This window comes from Eufriesea mexicana, unplaced genomic scaffold (genome assembly GCF_001483705.2).
Source record: "Eufriesea mexicana isolate 0111107269 unplaced genomic scaffold, ASM148370v2 scaffold124, whole genome shotgun sequence".
Taxonomy (NCBI): Eukaryota; Metazoa; Arthropoda; class Insecta; order Hymenoptera; family Apidae; genus Eufriesea; species Eufriesea mexicana.
In genome coordinates, this window is record NW_016908357.1 from 3696603 (window position 1) to 3715372 (window position 18770).

The 18770-nt window shown below is 48.1% G+C and overlaps 1 protein-coding gene across 19 annotated transcripts in view; it reads left to right on the plus strand.

The window, feature by feature from the left end:
- Positions 1-18057, plus strand: part of Ca-beta (Calcium channel protein beta subunit) — a 77151-nt gene extending 59094 nt beyond the window's left edge. For 7 of the 19 annotated variants that reach the window (XM_017911213.1, XM_017911214.1, XM_017911210.1 and 4 more), the window contains 10 exons: positions 5733-5849; positions 7026-7145; positions 7350-7560; positions 8524-8612; positions 9708-9713; positions 9801-9937; positions 10050-10215; positions 10284-10653; positions 11112-11150; positions 14980-18057. In XM_017911213.1, coding sequence (XP_017766702.1) covers positions 5733-5849; positions 7026-7145; positions 7350-7560; positions 8524-8612; positions 9708-9713; positions 9801-9937; positions 10050-10215; positions 10284-10653; positions 11112-11150; positions 14980-15164 — 1440 coding nt within the window. In that variant the 3' untranslated portion in view covers positions 15165-18057. Of the gene's footprint in view, positions 1-2088; positions 2644-5732; positions 5850-7025; positions 7146-7349; positions 7561-8523; positions 8613-9707; positions 9714-9800; positions 9938-10049; positions 10216-10283; positions 10654-11111; positions 11151-13214; positions 13523-14979 lie in introns of those variants that run through there. The other 12 variants (XM_017911215.1, XM_017911223.1, XR_001890778.1 and 9 more) reach the window with 11 other exon arrangements.
- Positions 18058-18770: the final 713 nt, after the last annotated feature.

The window sequence follows — 18770 nt, forward strand, 5'->3', positions numbered from 1 at the left end:
CCCACCTGACTTGGAGTTTTCGTGCATTCGTAACCCCGTGGATTTCGCGAACCGGTCAAGTGTCCGACCAAACCACCGACCAAACCCTTAACCACCAACCCTCCAACGTTGTTTCCGTTTCTTCCCTTTCTCCCTCTCGTTTCGCCCCTTTTTCCTCTATCCGCTTCGCTCTTATCTGCCGAATTTTTTGCGCTGCTTATCGTCCACGCTCTCCGAGCAAATTACGTCGCGGTCGTGTTCGGAGCAAGACAAAAAGCACGCTCGACTGGATAAGGAGTGGATAAGGAGAGCCTATTATTCTTCAAAGGACACTGCCATTATCCGCGAACGAGGGCTCGCTTCTCTCCGGCGCGTCTTCCCGAATCTTCACGCCTCGAGTGATAATCGCGCGCAGCGAAAAGGGCAGCGTTATCGCGGCGTGCTTGGTCGTCGCTTCCCTTTCGCATAATCGGCCACTGTTTACAAAAGGATCGCGCACTCGACACGGCACACGGTTACAAAGAGGTCAACGGAATCGATTGCCCTCCACCCGTGGCTCCGATAATTCCGTACAGCCGAGTTTTTCGAATCGTCTCGCTTTCCACCGGTCGTTGCACGAACAGCGAAGCTGTTAGCTCGGATAGCATCGGTGCTGATCAATTATCCGTAGCACGATCGAGGGAATCGCGTGTGGTTAGCCAGTCGGGCGCGGGTCGTCGAGCTTTTCCGTAATGTAATCTAATTTCTATTCTCACTCTCGCTCGCCGTCCACTATGGCGAACACGGTCTCGTAACCCGGCACCGTTTAGGAATTCGCTCGTGTTCCACATCGCGTGTGTAACCCGTTCGCCGGTTATAAGTCTGGAATCCTCTTAAAGATCTTTCGTCGCGACCACACATGATCGAAGCCGTACCGTGGCTCGATCCTTCGGCTATTAAACGCGTAACGAGCCGACCCGGGACACGTAACCGGGTGTACGGACACTGTTCATTTACATAAGCAATATCGTTTAAAACGATACCACGATCGCGTTCGCGAGAACATCGTGGCCGCCGGGGGACCTTGGATCTGGCCTGGATCGTTTCAAACCGTTCATCGAGCGAACGATGAAATAAAGCTTGGCTTCCATGTACGCGAGAACGAATATACGCGACGTGGACTCGGTGCTGGTTTTCGTGTTACGTGACCGGACTTCGCGACCGATCAAATCGACCGTGTCGGGGATGCTGCAGGCGTCCATGGTGGACAGCGAGCCAGGGTCGTCGCTTTAATTGCCATAACGTAATTAACTCGGACCTGCGCGCGTCCAAGACGTCGGTCTCTCCTTCGGATCCAGCTTCTTCGGGGCAATTATATCGGCATATTTCGCGAGAGCGGTGAAACGATCGCCATTCTGGTACCGACCAGGGGGTGTAAATCGACGTATAAAACGATCCATCGTGAAACCATGCGAGAGAGATTTATGAAGATGGTTTCGTGGTCTGGAAGACAGGTTCTCGCGGTAACTTCCCTCGGTCGATTCTCCGGTAATACACTGACGGACAGGAGTTCTTGGAAGAACGATTAGGAGGGAAGAATAAGAGTCGGATGGCAAACAATGGGATATTTTTTTAAAATTGCTACTTTCTTTTTAGTCTACCTTTGACGGTGGATCGATCTCGGGGTGTATAACAATACGCGTATGAAAGAATAGGAATTCTTTATAGGATGATCAGAAGGGAAGAATAGGGAATGGGAATAAGAAGATTACGAGCAACGGGCTCTCTTTGAGAAACTTATAAATACTATGCCGGTATTTTTAATGACGACTTGATCTGGACTATACGATAAAGCGTATACAAAGGAACGAATATTCTTGGGGAACTGATGGAAAGGAAAGGATAGACAATGAGAATGCTAAGTTACACGGAAGAAACTTTCTTCGAGGAACTTGAATTTTGAACGGTAGATTCCTCGAGTCCTAGATCCATTATCCTACGAGTATAATATTCGATCCATCGACGGAAAACTGGCCCGCTCGAGAGGAAATTCGGCTCGTGCCTGCGTTCGTTGGCCCAATTTTCGCATCCCCCGGCCTCCGTTCTATCGAAGGGTCGTATTGTCGACAGCGTGTTCGAGGGTGAACACCAAGAGGGCATCGTCGAGGAGCGAGGTCGCCTGGCGAAGGAACCAGCGATGTACGCGAAAGTCGAAGCACCAGGTGGTCGAGTCGCGATGAGGCTCGAAAGCCGGGAGTAGAACGCGGCTGGCGTTTGGATGGCTTGCAAACGGAAGCGGAAAAAGTCGAGGAAGAGCGCCTGAGGGAAGTTCCGGAGCCGTGTACGGCCTCGCGCCGTCCAGCATGGCGTAGCGACGCCGCGAAAATCCCGCGTAACTTTTCCAACAAGCACCAAGGTGCCGAGTTTGTTCCATTGGTGAAAGAGGACCAGGCAGAGGCGGAAAAGACGCAATGCGGTAGCGTGTGCTAAGCGAGAGCTTAGCGGATCAACGTCGTGCCCACAGAGCCGGTCGAGAGAACGAAACTGGGCCATAACCGAGTCGAGGGGCCCGGCGAAAGTGGATAAAAGCCACCCGAACAACGGCCCTGGCGACGACGGCGCTGGCTTCCGGCGATGATCGGATACAATCAACACAATTCTGGCTACAACAAGCTATTTACGCAGGTACACAACCGGCAACCGTCTTTTCAATTCTCCTTCCAGCGTGTCTGCCGAGGGCTGCGAAAGGAGATTGCTGGTCTTTGGGGATTTAACGCTGGTACTTGTGCAAGATCGTATCGTAATTTCTCTTGCTCCCTTTGTTGCTTCTCCTCCTTTACCTCTTCTCGCGCCTCTCTTCTATTCTACTTTCCCACGTTGCTTCTAGGTTATGTTACGAGGTTTCCATTTCCTACGGATACGATTCGCTTTGGCAAATCTCTGACAAAATTAATTAAACTAACCCGATCGACCTGATGGTTCTATTGCTTCTTTCTTGTCCTCTTCTTTCGATTATGTAATCAGATATTTCTTCGCGAATTCGAAATAAGCCGGTAAGCAGATTACCGGGGATACCTGTGGTAATTGATTAAATTAAACCGGAGGTCGTATAAATACGCAATTGTTTACACTCGATACCGATAGTACGAGTGGGTGACCACCCCGTTCATGGTGCTCCATGTTGAGGAACGATCTTTTTTTAGTTTCCACGTTAACGTTATTTTTCTTACAAGTGACGCGTGTTCAGGCAGGGTTATAAGAGGATAACGCTTGCAACGCGGGCGCGTTTGATAAAGGGTGTCAATGAATCGGCCTCCTTACACAAAGTAAATTAGTTGCGAGGGCTGAGCTTAGCGCCTGCCAGGCGTCTTCGTCAATTTCCTCGATTTTATAAAGGGTTCTCCGCGGCGTGCGCGGTGCGTCATACGAGTTTTACATTAATCAGCCTGGCGTGAAATAAAACCGGCCAGGCGTGCTATCGCTGCGCTGCCTCGATCCTTTACGTTGCAATCTAAATCGATCTGGTTTACATTTTGAGCGTGAAACCGAGCGTTTCCACTATGCTCCATTGCTCTTGCGGCCGCTGTTTTCGTCCTATTCGCCGTCTTCCCTTTTTTCCCTTTCCTCTCGACTTTTTATTACTTTGTTTGTCTTGCGCCGCCATTCTTTCCTCACCAACCTTCGCTGCCACCCTCTTACGTTCATCCTCTAACTTTAACCTTTATTACTATTCGTATTGGTCTATCGAATAAACCGACGAAATTAGTCGGTCGAATATATGCCGTGAAAATTTTCGAAGGTTTCTCGAGTTTTACGTCGATCGACCGGGAAATTTCCACGCGTTACCCGGTGACATAAAAATTCCGTGGCTAAAAACTCGTCACATGCGATTGCTCGAAAGCATTCCCGTCCTCGTGAACCCCCGGAGGGTCGAAGAAGGTCGCGGTGGCACGCATAGACGAGTTTACACAGTCACGCACGGGGAACAGGTAGAGAGACGATTAAGTAAAGGCCGTTGGCATGGTTACAAGCCCCGACCGAATGAATTCATCGTCCCGACGGCGAGAAGCACGGAGAGAGGGACGGAGAGAGAGAGAGAGAGACAGAGAGGAAGAGAGAATAAAAAGATAGCCGCCACTCACCCCCTGCCGCACACTCCGTTAAGGGTGAGAAGCTGAGAGTAGCGGAGAATCGTTTCGTAAACGAATGCGACTCTCTCTCTCTCCCTCTCTCTCTCTTCTCTCCTTCTTTGCAGCTTAACTCGGGTGAATTTAGCGATCGGCAAGGGGTGCCGGGACGTCGGATGCAACACGCTGAAATGCAAATGGAACGACGGCGCAAGGTGGCGCGACACACGCTGGGCATCCTTTGCATTTAATTAAGTATCTAATTACGGGACAGGTAAAAGCTTTGACTTTGAAAGGTGGATCGATACGTCAATGTCGCTGTTGGGCCAGGATCGATAAAACTGTTAGAAACTGCGTCGTCCTCGCCGATGAATTTCTCGTTCTCGTTCCCGGCCCATAGGTCGCGGACGCGTACACGAGACATCGATAAGTCTTCCGAACGTACCACGCAATCGATCCAATTAATTCGTCATAAGGGGAATTAATTGACCCGACGTCCTTTTCGCCGCGTCGTCGGCGGTTACGCTAAGAGCCGTGTTCCTGAGACGTTTGGCAGGATGTTTCGCGAGCTGACGCAACGAATTGCGTCGCGCCGTCGTATAGATAGAATCCTAATTTTTCTCGCCGATAATTCCCGGTGTCGTTTGCCCAATCGTCGCTCGATTATTCTAGAAATTGCATCGAACGAATAGCAAATCGCACGAGTCGTTTTCGTAACGCGCATTTTTGGCATTCAGCCGCGCTCGGATTTCGAGTTTCACCTGAGCGTTGCCGTATTCCCATGGGAATCTACGAGACGCGTCTCGTTTCACTAGCACCCCGAACCTTTCTTCGACCTTTATCTTAATTTAGGAACGAAAAAATTTCCTGAGAATTCTGTGCGTATCCGTGAAACGAATTCTCGTCTGACCCGGTACGGGCTGATTCCACTTGGTCGCCTATTATCGACAAGTTTCTGGGAAAAAACGAATGCTACGCTATTCTATAGATTCGTGGCGTTTCATACAGGTGTAACGAAAGGAATTAAAAATAAGAGGAAGCGAGTGGTCCGCGTGAATAATTTTCGTCGAAGCGAACCATTACGAACCACCGTGTTAAGGTGTTTGCGAAGAGGCGAAGAGTTTAGGGTCGGGCAGGCGAAGTCGCGTCGGACCCGACGAAACTTCTCTTTTTAAACTAATGGTCTCTGACACTCGGAGCCCTTGAGAACTTCTCCAAGGCTTCCACGGGCAAAATACCGAAGCACCGTGCAGTTGGACGCGAACTTGGCGAAAAATCTCGCGAGTGTCGCGTCACACCGGTTACCGATATACGACAAACTCGTGGAAACTCGGGTACAATGCAGAAAAAACATGGAATTTTCGTTTTCCAATTCGCGTTTTAATTGCAACCTCACCGGGACACGCTTTGCACCAGCGGCATTCGCCGTGCTAACGTATCGTATTCACGCATGGGAATAATCGCGACGGAGAAATCGCGAGTGCTCGCGAGCAGCGAGAAAAGGTGGGGTGTATTATTATTCTTCTTATTATCGCGAGAAATCGAAGTGGATTCGTTACAGCAGGGTAACGATTCGATAACGATTCGAAACGTAATAACGCGGCTGGCTCGGAGGCGCAATTTAAACGAGTTTGTTTTGTATTTCAGGGCTCGGCAGACTCGAACTACTCACAGCCGAGCTCGGATCTCTCGCTGGACGAGGAGAAAGAGAGCTTGCGTCGCGAGAAGGAGAGGCAGGCCCTCAATCAACTTGAAAAAGCCAGGGTAAGTCATTGATCTTTCGCATGTTCCAGTTTCACCTCTCCTTTCTCCACCCCCGTGGCTTGTTTTTCCACCGGTCTTTCGTAAATCGTTTGCTATCGATCGGCCACTTCCGAACCGCGTCGATGCCTTCGACTCGCGCCGATTGTGTGTAAGTTGTCCGCCAGGAATGAGAAGCGTGTCAATGAATACGCGCGGCAGACTAATGAGATTTCGCGCGGAGGCCGCTTGGCGAAACCAATTAAACCACTCGCCATCCTTTGTTTTCGACAATAGATGCAAATGCATTATATCGCGTCGCCAGCCGTGATATTATTGCCTTTAATTATACGTTCCCCTCTAATGCCGGTACAACGCGTTCGAACTCGGTGAACCGGTAATTACCCGACGCCTGTTTCGACGCTTCCGTTCCACGCTCTTTCTTCCATCGCTGTGTACGTACCACGCGATTGCCTAATTGTCTTGCAGTTTATGTCGATGAACTCTTGAACGGCGCCGAGGATAGACCATTGTCTCGTGGTTTATCCAATTTTTAGGTCACTTCGATGCTTTCCTTTAATTTTAGAAATTCTCCAACCCTCGAATCTCCGAGTATCGAGGCACGGAGATAGGAAAATTTCGAAATTCGGCATAGATTATGGGGTAAGGAGTTTCGCGGAATCGGGCCGAGTATTTAGAGCGGCGCGTAGCGGCTGAGCATGGCCGTTTTGAATTATGAAAAGTCCCCCGTGGAAGCGCTCCGGCATGCACGGTCGATCAGTCGAATCACCTTCGGCTGAACAATAAATGAATATTGATTAACTAGCCACGACCTTCGAGGGGTAGAACGTCGTAGCAAACGCGGACAGCACCCTACCGGTGTATCACGCTTTTATTCCTCGCCGGTGTGTCGCGTGGTACATTGACAATGTACCGATCATCCGTGATCTCATCGGCATTTACTTTATGCTTAAATTACAGTTGCACGAGTATCGCCGCGGTAGAAGGGATTATACGCCGTGACCCAATAAAAAAGTCGATATCGCGAACGATGGGACAGGCTTTTTCACCTGTAACGTTGCCACCCGTGCCTTTCCAACGAAAATTCCTATGAAAAATCTAACCCGATTGTTTTCCCGCCACCCTCCGCGTCGAGCTATCACGAGAATCGTTAATCCACGGCTTTTGTAAATTATTCAGACGAAACCGGTAGCGTTTGCAGTGCGGACCAACGTGAGCTATGACGGATCCGTCGACGACGATTCGCCAGTCCACGGCTCGGCTGTCAGCTTCGAGGTCCGTGACTTCCTGCACATCAAGGTACGTTTCCGACCCCTTATTTCCACCTTCCAGTCTCCCTTTAAAATTCATCCGGGAACCTAGACGTTCTCCCTCTCGCTTGCCACCCTGACAATAGTCTGGAAAGCTCAGAGAGAGACTCCAAGCTTGAAATAGTTACCGTCACACGTACAAACGATGTCCAATTAACAATCCAAAGTAACGACGGTCTACGACACTCTCCAGGAGAAGTACGACAACAACTGGTGGATAGGTAGGCTCGTGAAAGAGGACTCGGACGTCGGTTTCATACCATCCCCGGTGAAATTGGAGGCCCTGAGGCAGCAGGCGAGCGTCGCACGTGGCACGAAGGGTCTCTATTCGGCGCGTGGAGGGTCTTCAGGGAACCTTGGCGAGAGTGGTATGCCCTCACGTGGTTCCACACCACCTACACCAGGTATCCTAGCACGTCCTTCTTTCTTTCCGCCACGAAAACCACCGGTGTACCGACCAGTTCGGCAATTCTCTCGTCTCGACCGATCGATGCCCGACAGAAAAGTGAAAACAGACGGAGGGAGATCTCGGGTCCTCGTAGAAAAAAAAAAAAAGAAAGAAAAGAAAAGAAAGAATATCGAACGAAAAGAAAAGCGAGAAATATAGGAGAGACAGAGAAAATACGATACACGACAGGGAAAGAAAATACGAACACTAGAATGACCTCGTGGACCCTAAGTATCTGAATAAAATACAAACACTCTTGTAGCTTTCGTTTCTTTCCACACACGCATCTGTCGCGAGCTTATTAATTACCTTCACCACTCTTCTCTGCCCGTTTTTAGTCACGAGGTGTGGTTCCTCGCCTAGCAATCGAGTTGCGAGTTAGACCATATGGAGTTGAGTCCTCGTGCGTTGGTCATTGGCAGCTTTTGCATGTGCTCTGTCCACCTTTTCAAACATTTCGTGAAAAACATGTAAAATGGAAATCTCCCGTTGTCGTGCCGTGTAAAATCCCAATTCTTACGAATTCTACCAATTATTTCATCAATGACCCACGCACGGATACTAACTCACACGCTTGATATTAGTGGCAAATGTTCACTCGCCTCGCTCAGTTCAGTTAGACTCGCGTATACGATCAATCGATCCTACCCATCGTCACTCTACTCTCTACACGAACACGCACAGACCCCTGAAAGTACACACACTCTTAGAATTCTCTGCTGTAAATGAATCTTCAGTAGTTGCTTCCACGATCTCCGGACAATCAATTCGACGCATCGAACTAGTACCCTAAGTTACTTAGTCTGCATACGATCGCTTCTCACTAGTTTTCCTTGAGAGAAAGAGGGACACTCGTCGATGCACGATAGAGCCGGCGGATCGTTTCCACGACTAATTCCAGTGAAATTCTCCTCGACAGGTGACGACAGCGACAGCGTGCGCGGCGGTAAGGCAACGTTGACCACGCCACCGGCTAAGGAGAAACGGAAGAACTTCTTCAAGAAGCCGGTAAACGATCTCGACGAATCGCAGTGTCTGTGACTACTCCGATCCTTTTTGTGTACACTCGTCCGACGTCGTGCTTGATTCTTCTCGAGTCTCTGTAGCCTAGTAGACGACAGCTAGAAAGTACACGGTCGCGAGTCTCGTCCACGTTCGAGCTGCTCGAGGTTCCGGGAAGGAGCCTGGACGCTCGATAGATAGGGATGACGTTGCCGCGTGTTCCGATGGGTACCGATCAACATTTTTCGTCGGTTTGGCAAAGATTCGGCGTGTGCGATAAATCCGGTGACGTGGACGAGGCTTACGCGTCTAAATTTATCTGTCGGTGCTAGAAAATATCGTGGGCCACGCGAGGACTAGCAGATTTATTTCTGTGAGTATGCGACTGTGTGTATGATACTGCGAAATCTCTCTCTCTCTCTCTCTCTCTCTCTCGTCCCCTCTGTGCATCGTGTACGTTTGTCGAACGACGAAGGAGCAGAAGACAGTCGGATGGGACAGAGAAGTACATGGAGGATTCAGAGTCGTAACTATTCGACCAAGAGTATACCTAATAACTCGCAAGCTCAGTATCGATAGCGAGGAATCGCTTTCGAAGACGATCGTACCTGTGCCAACTGCTCAGGTGTAAACCTGACAGACGTTCCTTTCTTTACATTGTTACCCCGTTTTAACGTATACACCAGTGCGTCGATGTGAGTAGAAATTTCTAGCATCGATCGATAATCGAATGATAACTCTAAGTTCGATCTCGGCGGACCATTTTACCAACCTTGACGACGAGGAACTCGTCGACTATGCCATCACGATGAAAGGATTGTCCTTACTGCTGAAAATGGTTCGCGGTAACACGGTAGAACGGCTTGTAGAGAAAGGAATTAGTAATCAGTAGGAGACGGTTGATAGCATAGGTCGATGAGTAGTTATCGAACACACTGCTTGGCCAAAGTGCCTTTGGAAGCTGAAGAATGATCGCCGCTGCGACGCGACGCGACCCTGAAAAGGACTTTGGCCGTGCAGGACGGTAGGTCGCATGTCTCCAGTCGACGTGGCCATTAACTGTTTTCAATGTTTTCAATGTTGCATTCCGTGCTCTCGAAGTCCTACGTAAGTGAGAGACTATCCTGGGGCTGATCCTGGCGTGTAGGACCTCCTCTTGATCGGTGTGGACTGATTCGTTCGTGGGGTTTTCAGGAAACTACCACGCCGTACGACGTTGTACCATCTATGAGGCCTGTCGTCCTGGTGGGTCCATCGCTGAAGGGTTATCAGGTGACGGACATGATGCAGAAGGCGTTGTTCGATTACTTGAAGCATCGATTCCGAGGCAGGTACGCGAAGCTTCCTCGAAAGAACGATTCTCTTTTCCTTACTCTAACCAAGATTCGCGTACGAAGACTTTCCTCGTGTCGGGTAATTAATCATCGATTACGGTGGTTTCAGAATAATTATCACTAGGGTAATGGCTGACATTTCACTGGCAAAGAGATCGTTATTGAACAATCCAACGAAACGAGCCATCATGGAACGATCTACCAGCAGGAGCAGCTGCTTGGCGGAGGTTCAAGCAGAGATAGAGAGGATTTTCGAGCTCGCCAGGACCCTTCAGGTACTTCATCAACCGTTCGATCCACGCTCCATGAAACATCACCCCTCTTAGGGATTATTAATTTCCAGTTGGTAGTTTTGGACTGCGACACGATCAATCATCCGTCGCAGTTAGCGAAGACCAGTCTAGCGCCGACGATCGTCTACCTGAAGATTTCGTCGCACAAAGTGCTCGAGAGGTTGATCAAGTCGCGTGGAAAGTCGCAGATCAGACACCTGAACGTACAAATCGTGGCTGCCGAGAAACTGGCCCAGTGCCCGCCGGAGATGTTCGACGTGATCCTCGACGAGAATCAGCTGGAGGAGGCTTGCGAGCACGTGGCCGAGTACCTGGAAGCCTACTGGAGAGCCACGCACCCTCAAGTGATCGCGACTGTGCCACGTCCGATTCCTGCGCCGGACGCACCCGTCGACGCGCTAACACCCCGCGTCACATCAGGTATTCCATTTATTGCCACACCTCCATTACGGACGTACATCTTCGTCGGGGATCTCGTAGCCGAATGTTTCCAAGTACAAATATTCTACGTGAGTTTCATTATCGCGGAGAATGGCCTGGTTAGGGGACACGCTTGAACCGTTCAGGGGGTGGAGTATCTGCGTTTAAAAGGGGTGGATATTTGGATCGGGTGGATCGACAGGAAATTGCAGACACGACACGGAAAAATCGCGTCCCGGTCGGTGCGATCTAACAGCGAATCATTGGCTCGTTGATCGCGACATTATCATCATCATTTATTCTCGTTCACGGTTATCAATTAATCCTTCTGACACCGCCTCGATGCGATCCTCATCTCTCGGCCTGATGGGCTGGGTCGAGGTTTCTAGCTCACTCGAAACTCTAACGAGCCCCAATTCCGTCAACTAACACTCGACACTTTCTTCTTGCCTCTTCAGGTGCCCATCATGAGAGTTACTACGGCCACGAGCCAAGAGGTAACCCAACCTTTTCCTCGAGCGCAACATTGTACACACGTTCCTTTTTCTTTCTCTCTTTCTCTCTGAGTCCAACGTCGCGCAGCCTGTGTTCCGTTACTCGCTCGAGAAGAAGTGCGAAAACGAGGAGAAAACGATCGGTGAAAGATCGGCGGGAAGCAACGGGGATAAATCGATGAAAATTCTTTTAATAAAAACGAACAAGCACACGTTCGTTTCCCTTTTGTTTCGTTTTCCCGTTATCGAGAGACTTCGATCCTCGAGAAAGAGCAGTGGCGACATTCGAAGCTAGTAATGAAACACGTCTGTAGTAACTTGTATCATTAGCTGCACGTAGCCGTTGCATGGATTCGTGTTAGAATGTAGAGTTATTCTTACACGAAAGACTGCTAGTCGCTGGTTGCAACCTATACTCAGCCTTGTAAATTATTACGATACGTTCGATGTACGCTCTGCACGCCTTTCTTCTTCCTATGCACGCTATAGCGTTTGAATGACGCGCGAGAAGTTATCTCTCTCTCTCTCTCTCTCTCTATTTATCTCTCTTTCTCTTTCGCTCTATCTCTCTCTCTCTCTTGCTCTTTCCGTTGTAAATACCCCGCACTTCTTTTTCTTCCATTTAGATCAGCGCTGTTCGAATTAAACTCTGAAACTCGAAGAATCTTCTTCGTCCTACTTTCTTCTATTTATACGGAAATTTTAATATCGTGCCACGTTCTTTTTTCTCCTCCTCTTCCTTTTTTTCCCTTTATTTCTTCTCCTTTTTTTCTCTTCTTCCAAAGAGAAAGTTTCGACGGCGAACAACGCTGGTTTAAATCGTGCAAGCTACACTTCCGCGTACTGCATGATTCGAGGAGCAAAGAACTAGCAGTCTTTAAATTGGCAAAGGAAAAGGCAAACACGTATCACGGAGAAAGATACCCGCATAAAAACCACGACACCTTTACATTGAATTTCTTTTCAGCGACGATATATGGATCGGCAAACTCGTATCAACCTGTGCAAGACAATGGCGCGTTCGCTCTCGTTAGTTTCAACCACGTTCTCATCTTGTTTTCTTTGTTCACCTCCATTTCCTTCTGCGCTCCACCAGAAACACACGATCATCCCTCTAGACGATCTGCGCCTCGTTCACCCTCATCTCTGCGATCGTTTATTATATTTTAGCTGCAGCTTACCTCGTGCACGCCGCGCACTCTCTGCTACCCTCGCACGAGTGGATTTGCCCGTGACGTCTGTTCTACTATTAATATTCATTAATAGCTCCGTGTAAGAGAACACGCCTTCGCGATGTCGGCTCGTCGTCGTCCCGGACAAAAGAGTTTCCATACGGAGACCAGCATCGTGTACGTCTTCCTGACAGTCGTGTCGCGAACGAACTTATCACGTTTCATGGAACGTGCATTCGTTCTTTCGTTTCTCCAGACCCCTCAACTGGTATCGCGTTCGAGATTTACACTCTCGTGTCGTTGAGATACGAGGAAACGTTCGCTTCGATTCTATTACTCCGCATTGGCGTGTCTTCGAACGTCTAATTTTCCAACGAGTCCATGTCCAAAAGGTATTAATAGACACTGAGAAGAAAACGCGGAGTGTCACGTGGACGGTGACCGCAGAAGACGGTCCAAACTCTCGAAATAGAGAGATTTCCCTGCAATCTACCAGTTAAGGGTTGATCACGTTAAATCCACGCGTGTACCACGCTACGCCAGACTAACACTACGCGAGGAAGCGCGTGTTCGCCCACCTATGCATAGTTTTTGTCTTTTTTTTCTCTCGTCTCATCCTAAAATTCTCCTTCATTCGACGAATCGCAATAATCTCCACCAAACGACGACGATACGCGGGGAAGAAAATATATTCCAGTGGGGGAAACTACCGCCACTGGCCGGAATCGAAGCTCGATTCGAACGAAACGTACGGAAGGAAAAGAATAAATCAAAGAACAAAACAAAATAATAATAAAGAGTAAAAAATGAAAGAAACGGGGAAAGAAAGCACCAGGTCCAAGTACGATCGGCAATCAGCTCTGACTCCGATGTTCTCTTTGTTTACGTGTAAAAGCCGTGGAGGCGGTGGCTGCCACGGGAGTCATCCGAAAACAGGGCCAGGTCACCTATGGTCGGGGTGACGAGAACTAGCCCAAAGTGTCGAGCTAAAGAACGCTCTCACCCACGACGACGGTCGGGCCTAGACCGACCGACACTCTTCCACGCTTCCTCCTCATCGCGGATGAGATTTTACGGCGTAGACCGGCTGACCAATTGTACTGTGTCGTCCTCCCCCTCCCCGAACTCTTAGTACACGGGGGATTACGATGACGATTGAGAGAATTAGAGACTGTGTTAATAGGGAAACTCCTTAATGAGGCCGCGTTGTAAGTACAGACGGGTTTGGTGCACGGGCCCGGTGAAACGGGACCTACCTTGTTTCTCTTGCCCAAAGAGAAGGATTTATCATTTAATCGATTGGTTTACTTTTTGGTTACTTTGGTTCACCTTAAATGTTCCTCACTTCTCCGTCTCTTTTGTTTACTCGTTCCTATGTTACTTTATTTTATGTTTCTTTCCTCCCCCTGCCTCCTTTTGGTTGGTTTTATTCGATGCATTCGTCGAGACGGTTTCCGTTGTTTTGTGGAAGTGATTCCCTACGTTCTCGTCGCAATTCCGATTTCTTTTTGCGATCCTGTTATTCGTTCGTTTCCTTTTTTTACCATTTATTTTTCGTTCTCTCGCAAGCCCCTCACCAACCCCTCTCACATAGACTAGGTTGATAGAGTAGCCTAACGAAGCATTAACGCGACGTGGCCATGGGAACCGAGAGGATCAGACTTTTGGAACGGACTGTATACGCGCGATTCCTTCGAAGAGCAACTCCACGTCGCGCTCTCACGGACAGATCTTCGAAATCCTTCTTTTGGGACATTCGCTTGTTTTTGTGCTCCCCCCTTCTTCCTCTTTTTTTCTTTTTTTTTCCTCTCTCTCTTTCTCTCTCTCTCTCTCTTAACGATCACGAGCTCCACTTTGAATAGTGCCATTTTTTTCCAGTCCAAGCAAGTCCATGGAGGAGGACTTGCAGCAAAATTCACCTCGTCTACATCTCGATGTCTGCGCTCCAACGCATCGATAGCTCGAACGTCGGAGTCTTTGCGAAACGTCTCTTTTTGGTCCCTCTCGTTTTTCTTTGTCTTTTTTTACCCACCCCAGTTCTTTTTGCATAGCTAGCTTGCATGCACTGTGAGTGGTGTGCCGTTGCGTTGTTTATGCGTGTGACACGTAGACCGATTGACTGGCTCCTCACCGTTTAGTTGTGAAATTAGCTTAACGTCGAAGTAACACCCTCTACTGTAATATAGTTTTTGAGTGATGCCGATGGAATTTCAATTTCAAGCTCGACGTCCAAAGATTCTTGCTTCGGCAATACCGGGACTTTGGCTCGTCGAGCTTGACTCGCAAAAATTCGAAGGGAACACGTAATACCTTTGAAAATTACCCGAGAAATCGATAAATTCATTTATCGATATATTAAATAATTTTATATCGCTATTTGCATTTCGATATTCAACTTTGAAAAGGAAAATTAACCCATTACGACTATAATTACGAAATTATTGAATAAACGGTATAATTTGGTCTTTAATGGGTTAAAGATTCCAAAGATCCATCTAGCCTTTCGAATTTCGCGTTCTACGAGACGCGAGCCTAATTTCTGTAACGAAGGAACGACGAATAGAAGCACGAAACGCAGGTATCGTAAAGGTTACAGAAATTCAGGCTCGTTGACAGCGAGGAGTTTTCACTACTACAGAACTGGTTTGTCCCCCGTCTAGGATCAGGCGGACACATGAGCGAGGGCACTCGAAGATCGAGGCTGGAGAGGATGGATCGTGATCGGGGCGACCGTGGTGAACAGGACTACGGGAACGAGGAGGAATCGTACGTCAGTGGCGTGGAATATGGCAGCACATCGAGGCGTCGCCAGCAGCAAGACCCGCGCGCATTGAACGCCATTTAGGAGCTGGGGCCCCGGGGCCTGTCGCTACAGCGCTGTCCCCACCTGCGCACCACTGCTCTTTAGTGGGGTCGCCACCTGGTACGCTACCGAACGTACGAACGTGCTTACGCTACCGTAGCGAAGAAAATTGTCGCTCTGGTCTGTTAGTGGGGTTTCTTTCCTGTCGCTACCCGTAAGATGGTTCATTTTGTTCGATCACCGTATAGAGCTAGACCCCTGTTCGCGCTGTCCCACGTTTAGAGTACGCCTTTCCGTTACGATACTCTTTAGCCTTAGTGTACGCCATTGTACGTATCGCACGAGAGCCACGACACCCCTCCATGGGGTCCTCATTTCTATTTTCGTTCCTCTTTCTGTTCGTTTTGGATCTAGCTCGACGTAGATCTCTCCGATTGCATCGTTTTTTCTCATTATTCGTATCGACGAGGCGTGCACGCGAGATTTTCCTTTTTGTTCACGAGATAGAGCCTCGTAGAGACGCGTCGAGCGTCTTTTGGTAGAGATCGCTGGACTTTCCAATCGTAGCTGCTTTTGCCCTGATTTGCTGGATTGTTGAAGCGCGCGTGCACGCTCGCGAGGAGATATGTACGCGAATGTTTTTACCGACGTACCCTATATTCCGTTGCGATTTCACGATACCGTGTACGAGCTTTTCGTACGAGGCCAGAATTGGCGAACTGGCGTTTTCGTTTTGTCAACCTGGTTCCACGATAAACGGCGTAATCGTCGTGACAGAGCAACGTGTCCATTGCTGTGACAGACATGTAGATTCTATTTTTCGTAATCGTATCTCGATCAAATGCCTCGTTGATTTCGGCAACGACCGTTTCGATCGTACGATAGTGACCGTACCAAGTAGAGATCCTGATCTAGAAACTCATAGTTGTTGTTCGGGCATACAGAGTAAAATGGCTTTTTTCCGTTATCCCTCGTTTTACAGAATTTTCACATAAGTTACATGTTCGTTCACGTAAGCGGAGAGTGTGTGAGAGAGAAAGAGAGAGAGAGAGAGAGAGAGAGAGAGAGAATGAGAGAGAGACGGAGCGTGCGTGGCCAACGAAAACTTTCACGAGCATTTTTTCCAACAGGAATTCCGCAAAACGATGGGCGGGTTGAAACGATAATCGATTGTCCTTGTCGATGTGGTACGCACAGGATAAATCCCCCATTCGCGGAGCCAGCTCAACGAGATGAGTAGAAACGAGAAAAATCGCGTGAACATACCAAAGAAACACAGATTTGTGAGAAAGAGAGAAAAAGAGAGAGAGAGAGAGAGAGAGAGAGTGTGAGAAAGAGATGGAAAAGGGTATGAAAGAGAAGAAGCGAGAGAGGCAGAGAGAAAGAGAAAAACAGCCCTGGGGCCTTAATTTTTGCGCTGACTCCTCCCGGGCCCCTATACCCACCCCCACGAGAAGCATCGGATTCTGAGATCGATGATATATCAACCAGCTAGGAATATACTCGTGAATCGGCATCGGGTCTTTATTAACGGCGCGAGAACTTCGCTCGAAATTAGGTAGACGATCGTTTGGAGCTAACGATACGATAAATGAAACGCAAAACGAAACGCAAAACGAAACGTGAATCGAAGAGTGCGTGAAACGAGAATCGAGAGAAGCGGAGAGAAAAATCGAGGAAAGGAAAAATAGGAGAAAAAATGGATAAACGTGAGAAACGAGAAAGCTCGACGCGAATTTCGCGTGGAATTCTTACAATTCGGCCGGCGGAACAGCGATAGTTGCTTCCACTTAGAGAAATATGGCGGAGAGGGTGAAAAAATGCGAAATAGAAAAAGAGATGATGGAGAGTCACTCTAGTCGATTACCTTAGGATCGATTCGCATGGTTAAATTCTTATTATAGAAATTTCGAGATTCCGCGGCGTGCTAGTCGACGGAATTTCAACGATTTTCACGCTCGAGCACGGGAGAAACGTAAAACGAAACGAATTAACGTGCGTGGCGATGGGTTTGGATTGATCTGATAATCATTATCGTTCGCGATTGAAAGTTTTCGATTATCGATACGATGGCGCGTTGATGATCGCCGCGCTAGGCCGACGTGTTTATACGTTTTATTAGAGTCTATTTGGTGAAAAAGAATACACACGCAAACATACACGCACGCTACACATGCGCGTACAGACATACACGGACACACGTACACGAGGACACGGTGAAACACATTTTGTGTATATAGTATACATACATAAATAATATTATATATATTGTATACGTATGCACGCAGTGAACACTTCCACCTTTGTCACTCGACAGATTCCGATCGTGGTAACGACACGCGAGAGTGAGAGCGAATGAACGAGAAAATGACGAGGTATGGAGTGAAAGTGAAAGAGAGCGAAGGAAAATGATACTATACCATAGAGATCGATAGATATCGTGTAAATATTGTAAGAAGCCTTTAAACGAAAACGAGTCCTTTCCGTTTCGATTTTGTCGCGAATGCAGCGTCGTCGACTGCATCGAGGATCACGTTTAACGCTGATGCCGAGTATTTGTCAGATTTCTCATTGTTTTTACGGATTTTCGACACTTTCGGTCCTCGTGATCAAGCGTGGACGCTTTCTTCACGCACTACGAACTCGCTGCAATTAAAGTACGAGAGATATTTATCGAATAATCGAATCGACGCATACACGTGTACACGCAAACACATTCGCAAACACACACATACACGTACACGTACATATACAAGCATAGACACACGCAGAGACACTTGATCATGCCACCTACACGAGTCCAATGATGGCAACCGATATTACCGATCGTGTAAATTGGACTATTTTCTTTTTAGAGGCACGCATCAACGTTGTTTCTTAAGTAGAACGAACGAATCTCGGGCACGCCGTTCTTCGCAAAAATAGCCTTGCACACGGCCAGTATAATTAAACGATTTAAAATGAAAAAAAAAAAATTATACGAAACATAATGTAATGAATTTTTCTAAAATAATTTAGGGAATTTTAGCTAAAACTAAAATTAGAATTAGCGAGATGCGAAACGACGCGTTTCCTTTTTCGGAACGATTACGTTCGAATCGCATGCTTTTACGATAACGATGCTCGTGTGTGACGTTGCTGTGTGAATTTAGCGAAATTTTCTTATCGTTTACACGCTGTCCTCGCACCTTTCTCGACCGATCGCTGGCACCTTTTTCCTTTAGAGAAAAGTTAAATAAATAAATAAATATATATATAAGTAAATGATCGGTGACGTCGATCGATTAACTCTTCTTTCGCGAAGTTCTTCGAGCTTCCCTCGAAACTCGAGCGTGGATCGCATCCGGTTACGTTCTCTGCTTCCGTTCCTCGACGCGCCTCTGCCAGCGATCCGGCGTCGTTTCATCGAAGGTGATTCGAATTCTTATTAAGCTCGTTGTTTGTTCGCCACGTCAGATGGGCGCTGGAAGATTATATAGGCTGTTGTTCGCGTGAAGATTGCGGGAGTCTTCGTGCAACGTTGTTCGTTGGATTTTCACGACGTTGCGGACGGATCGTTCGAGAATTTACGCGAAGATCTTCGTGGAACGCCCTCAAGATGAATTTTTGCGACGCCTTAAGGATTAGATAAACGATCTTGCGAAGATC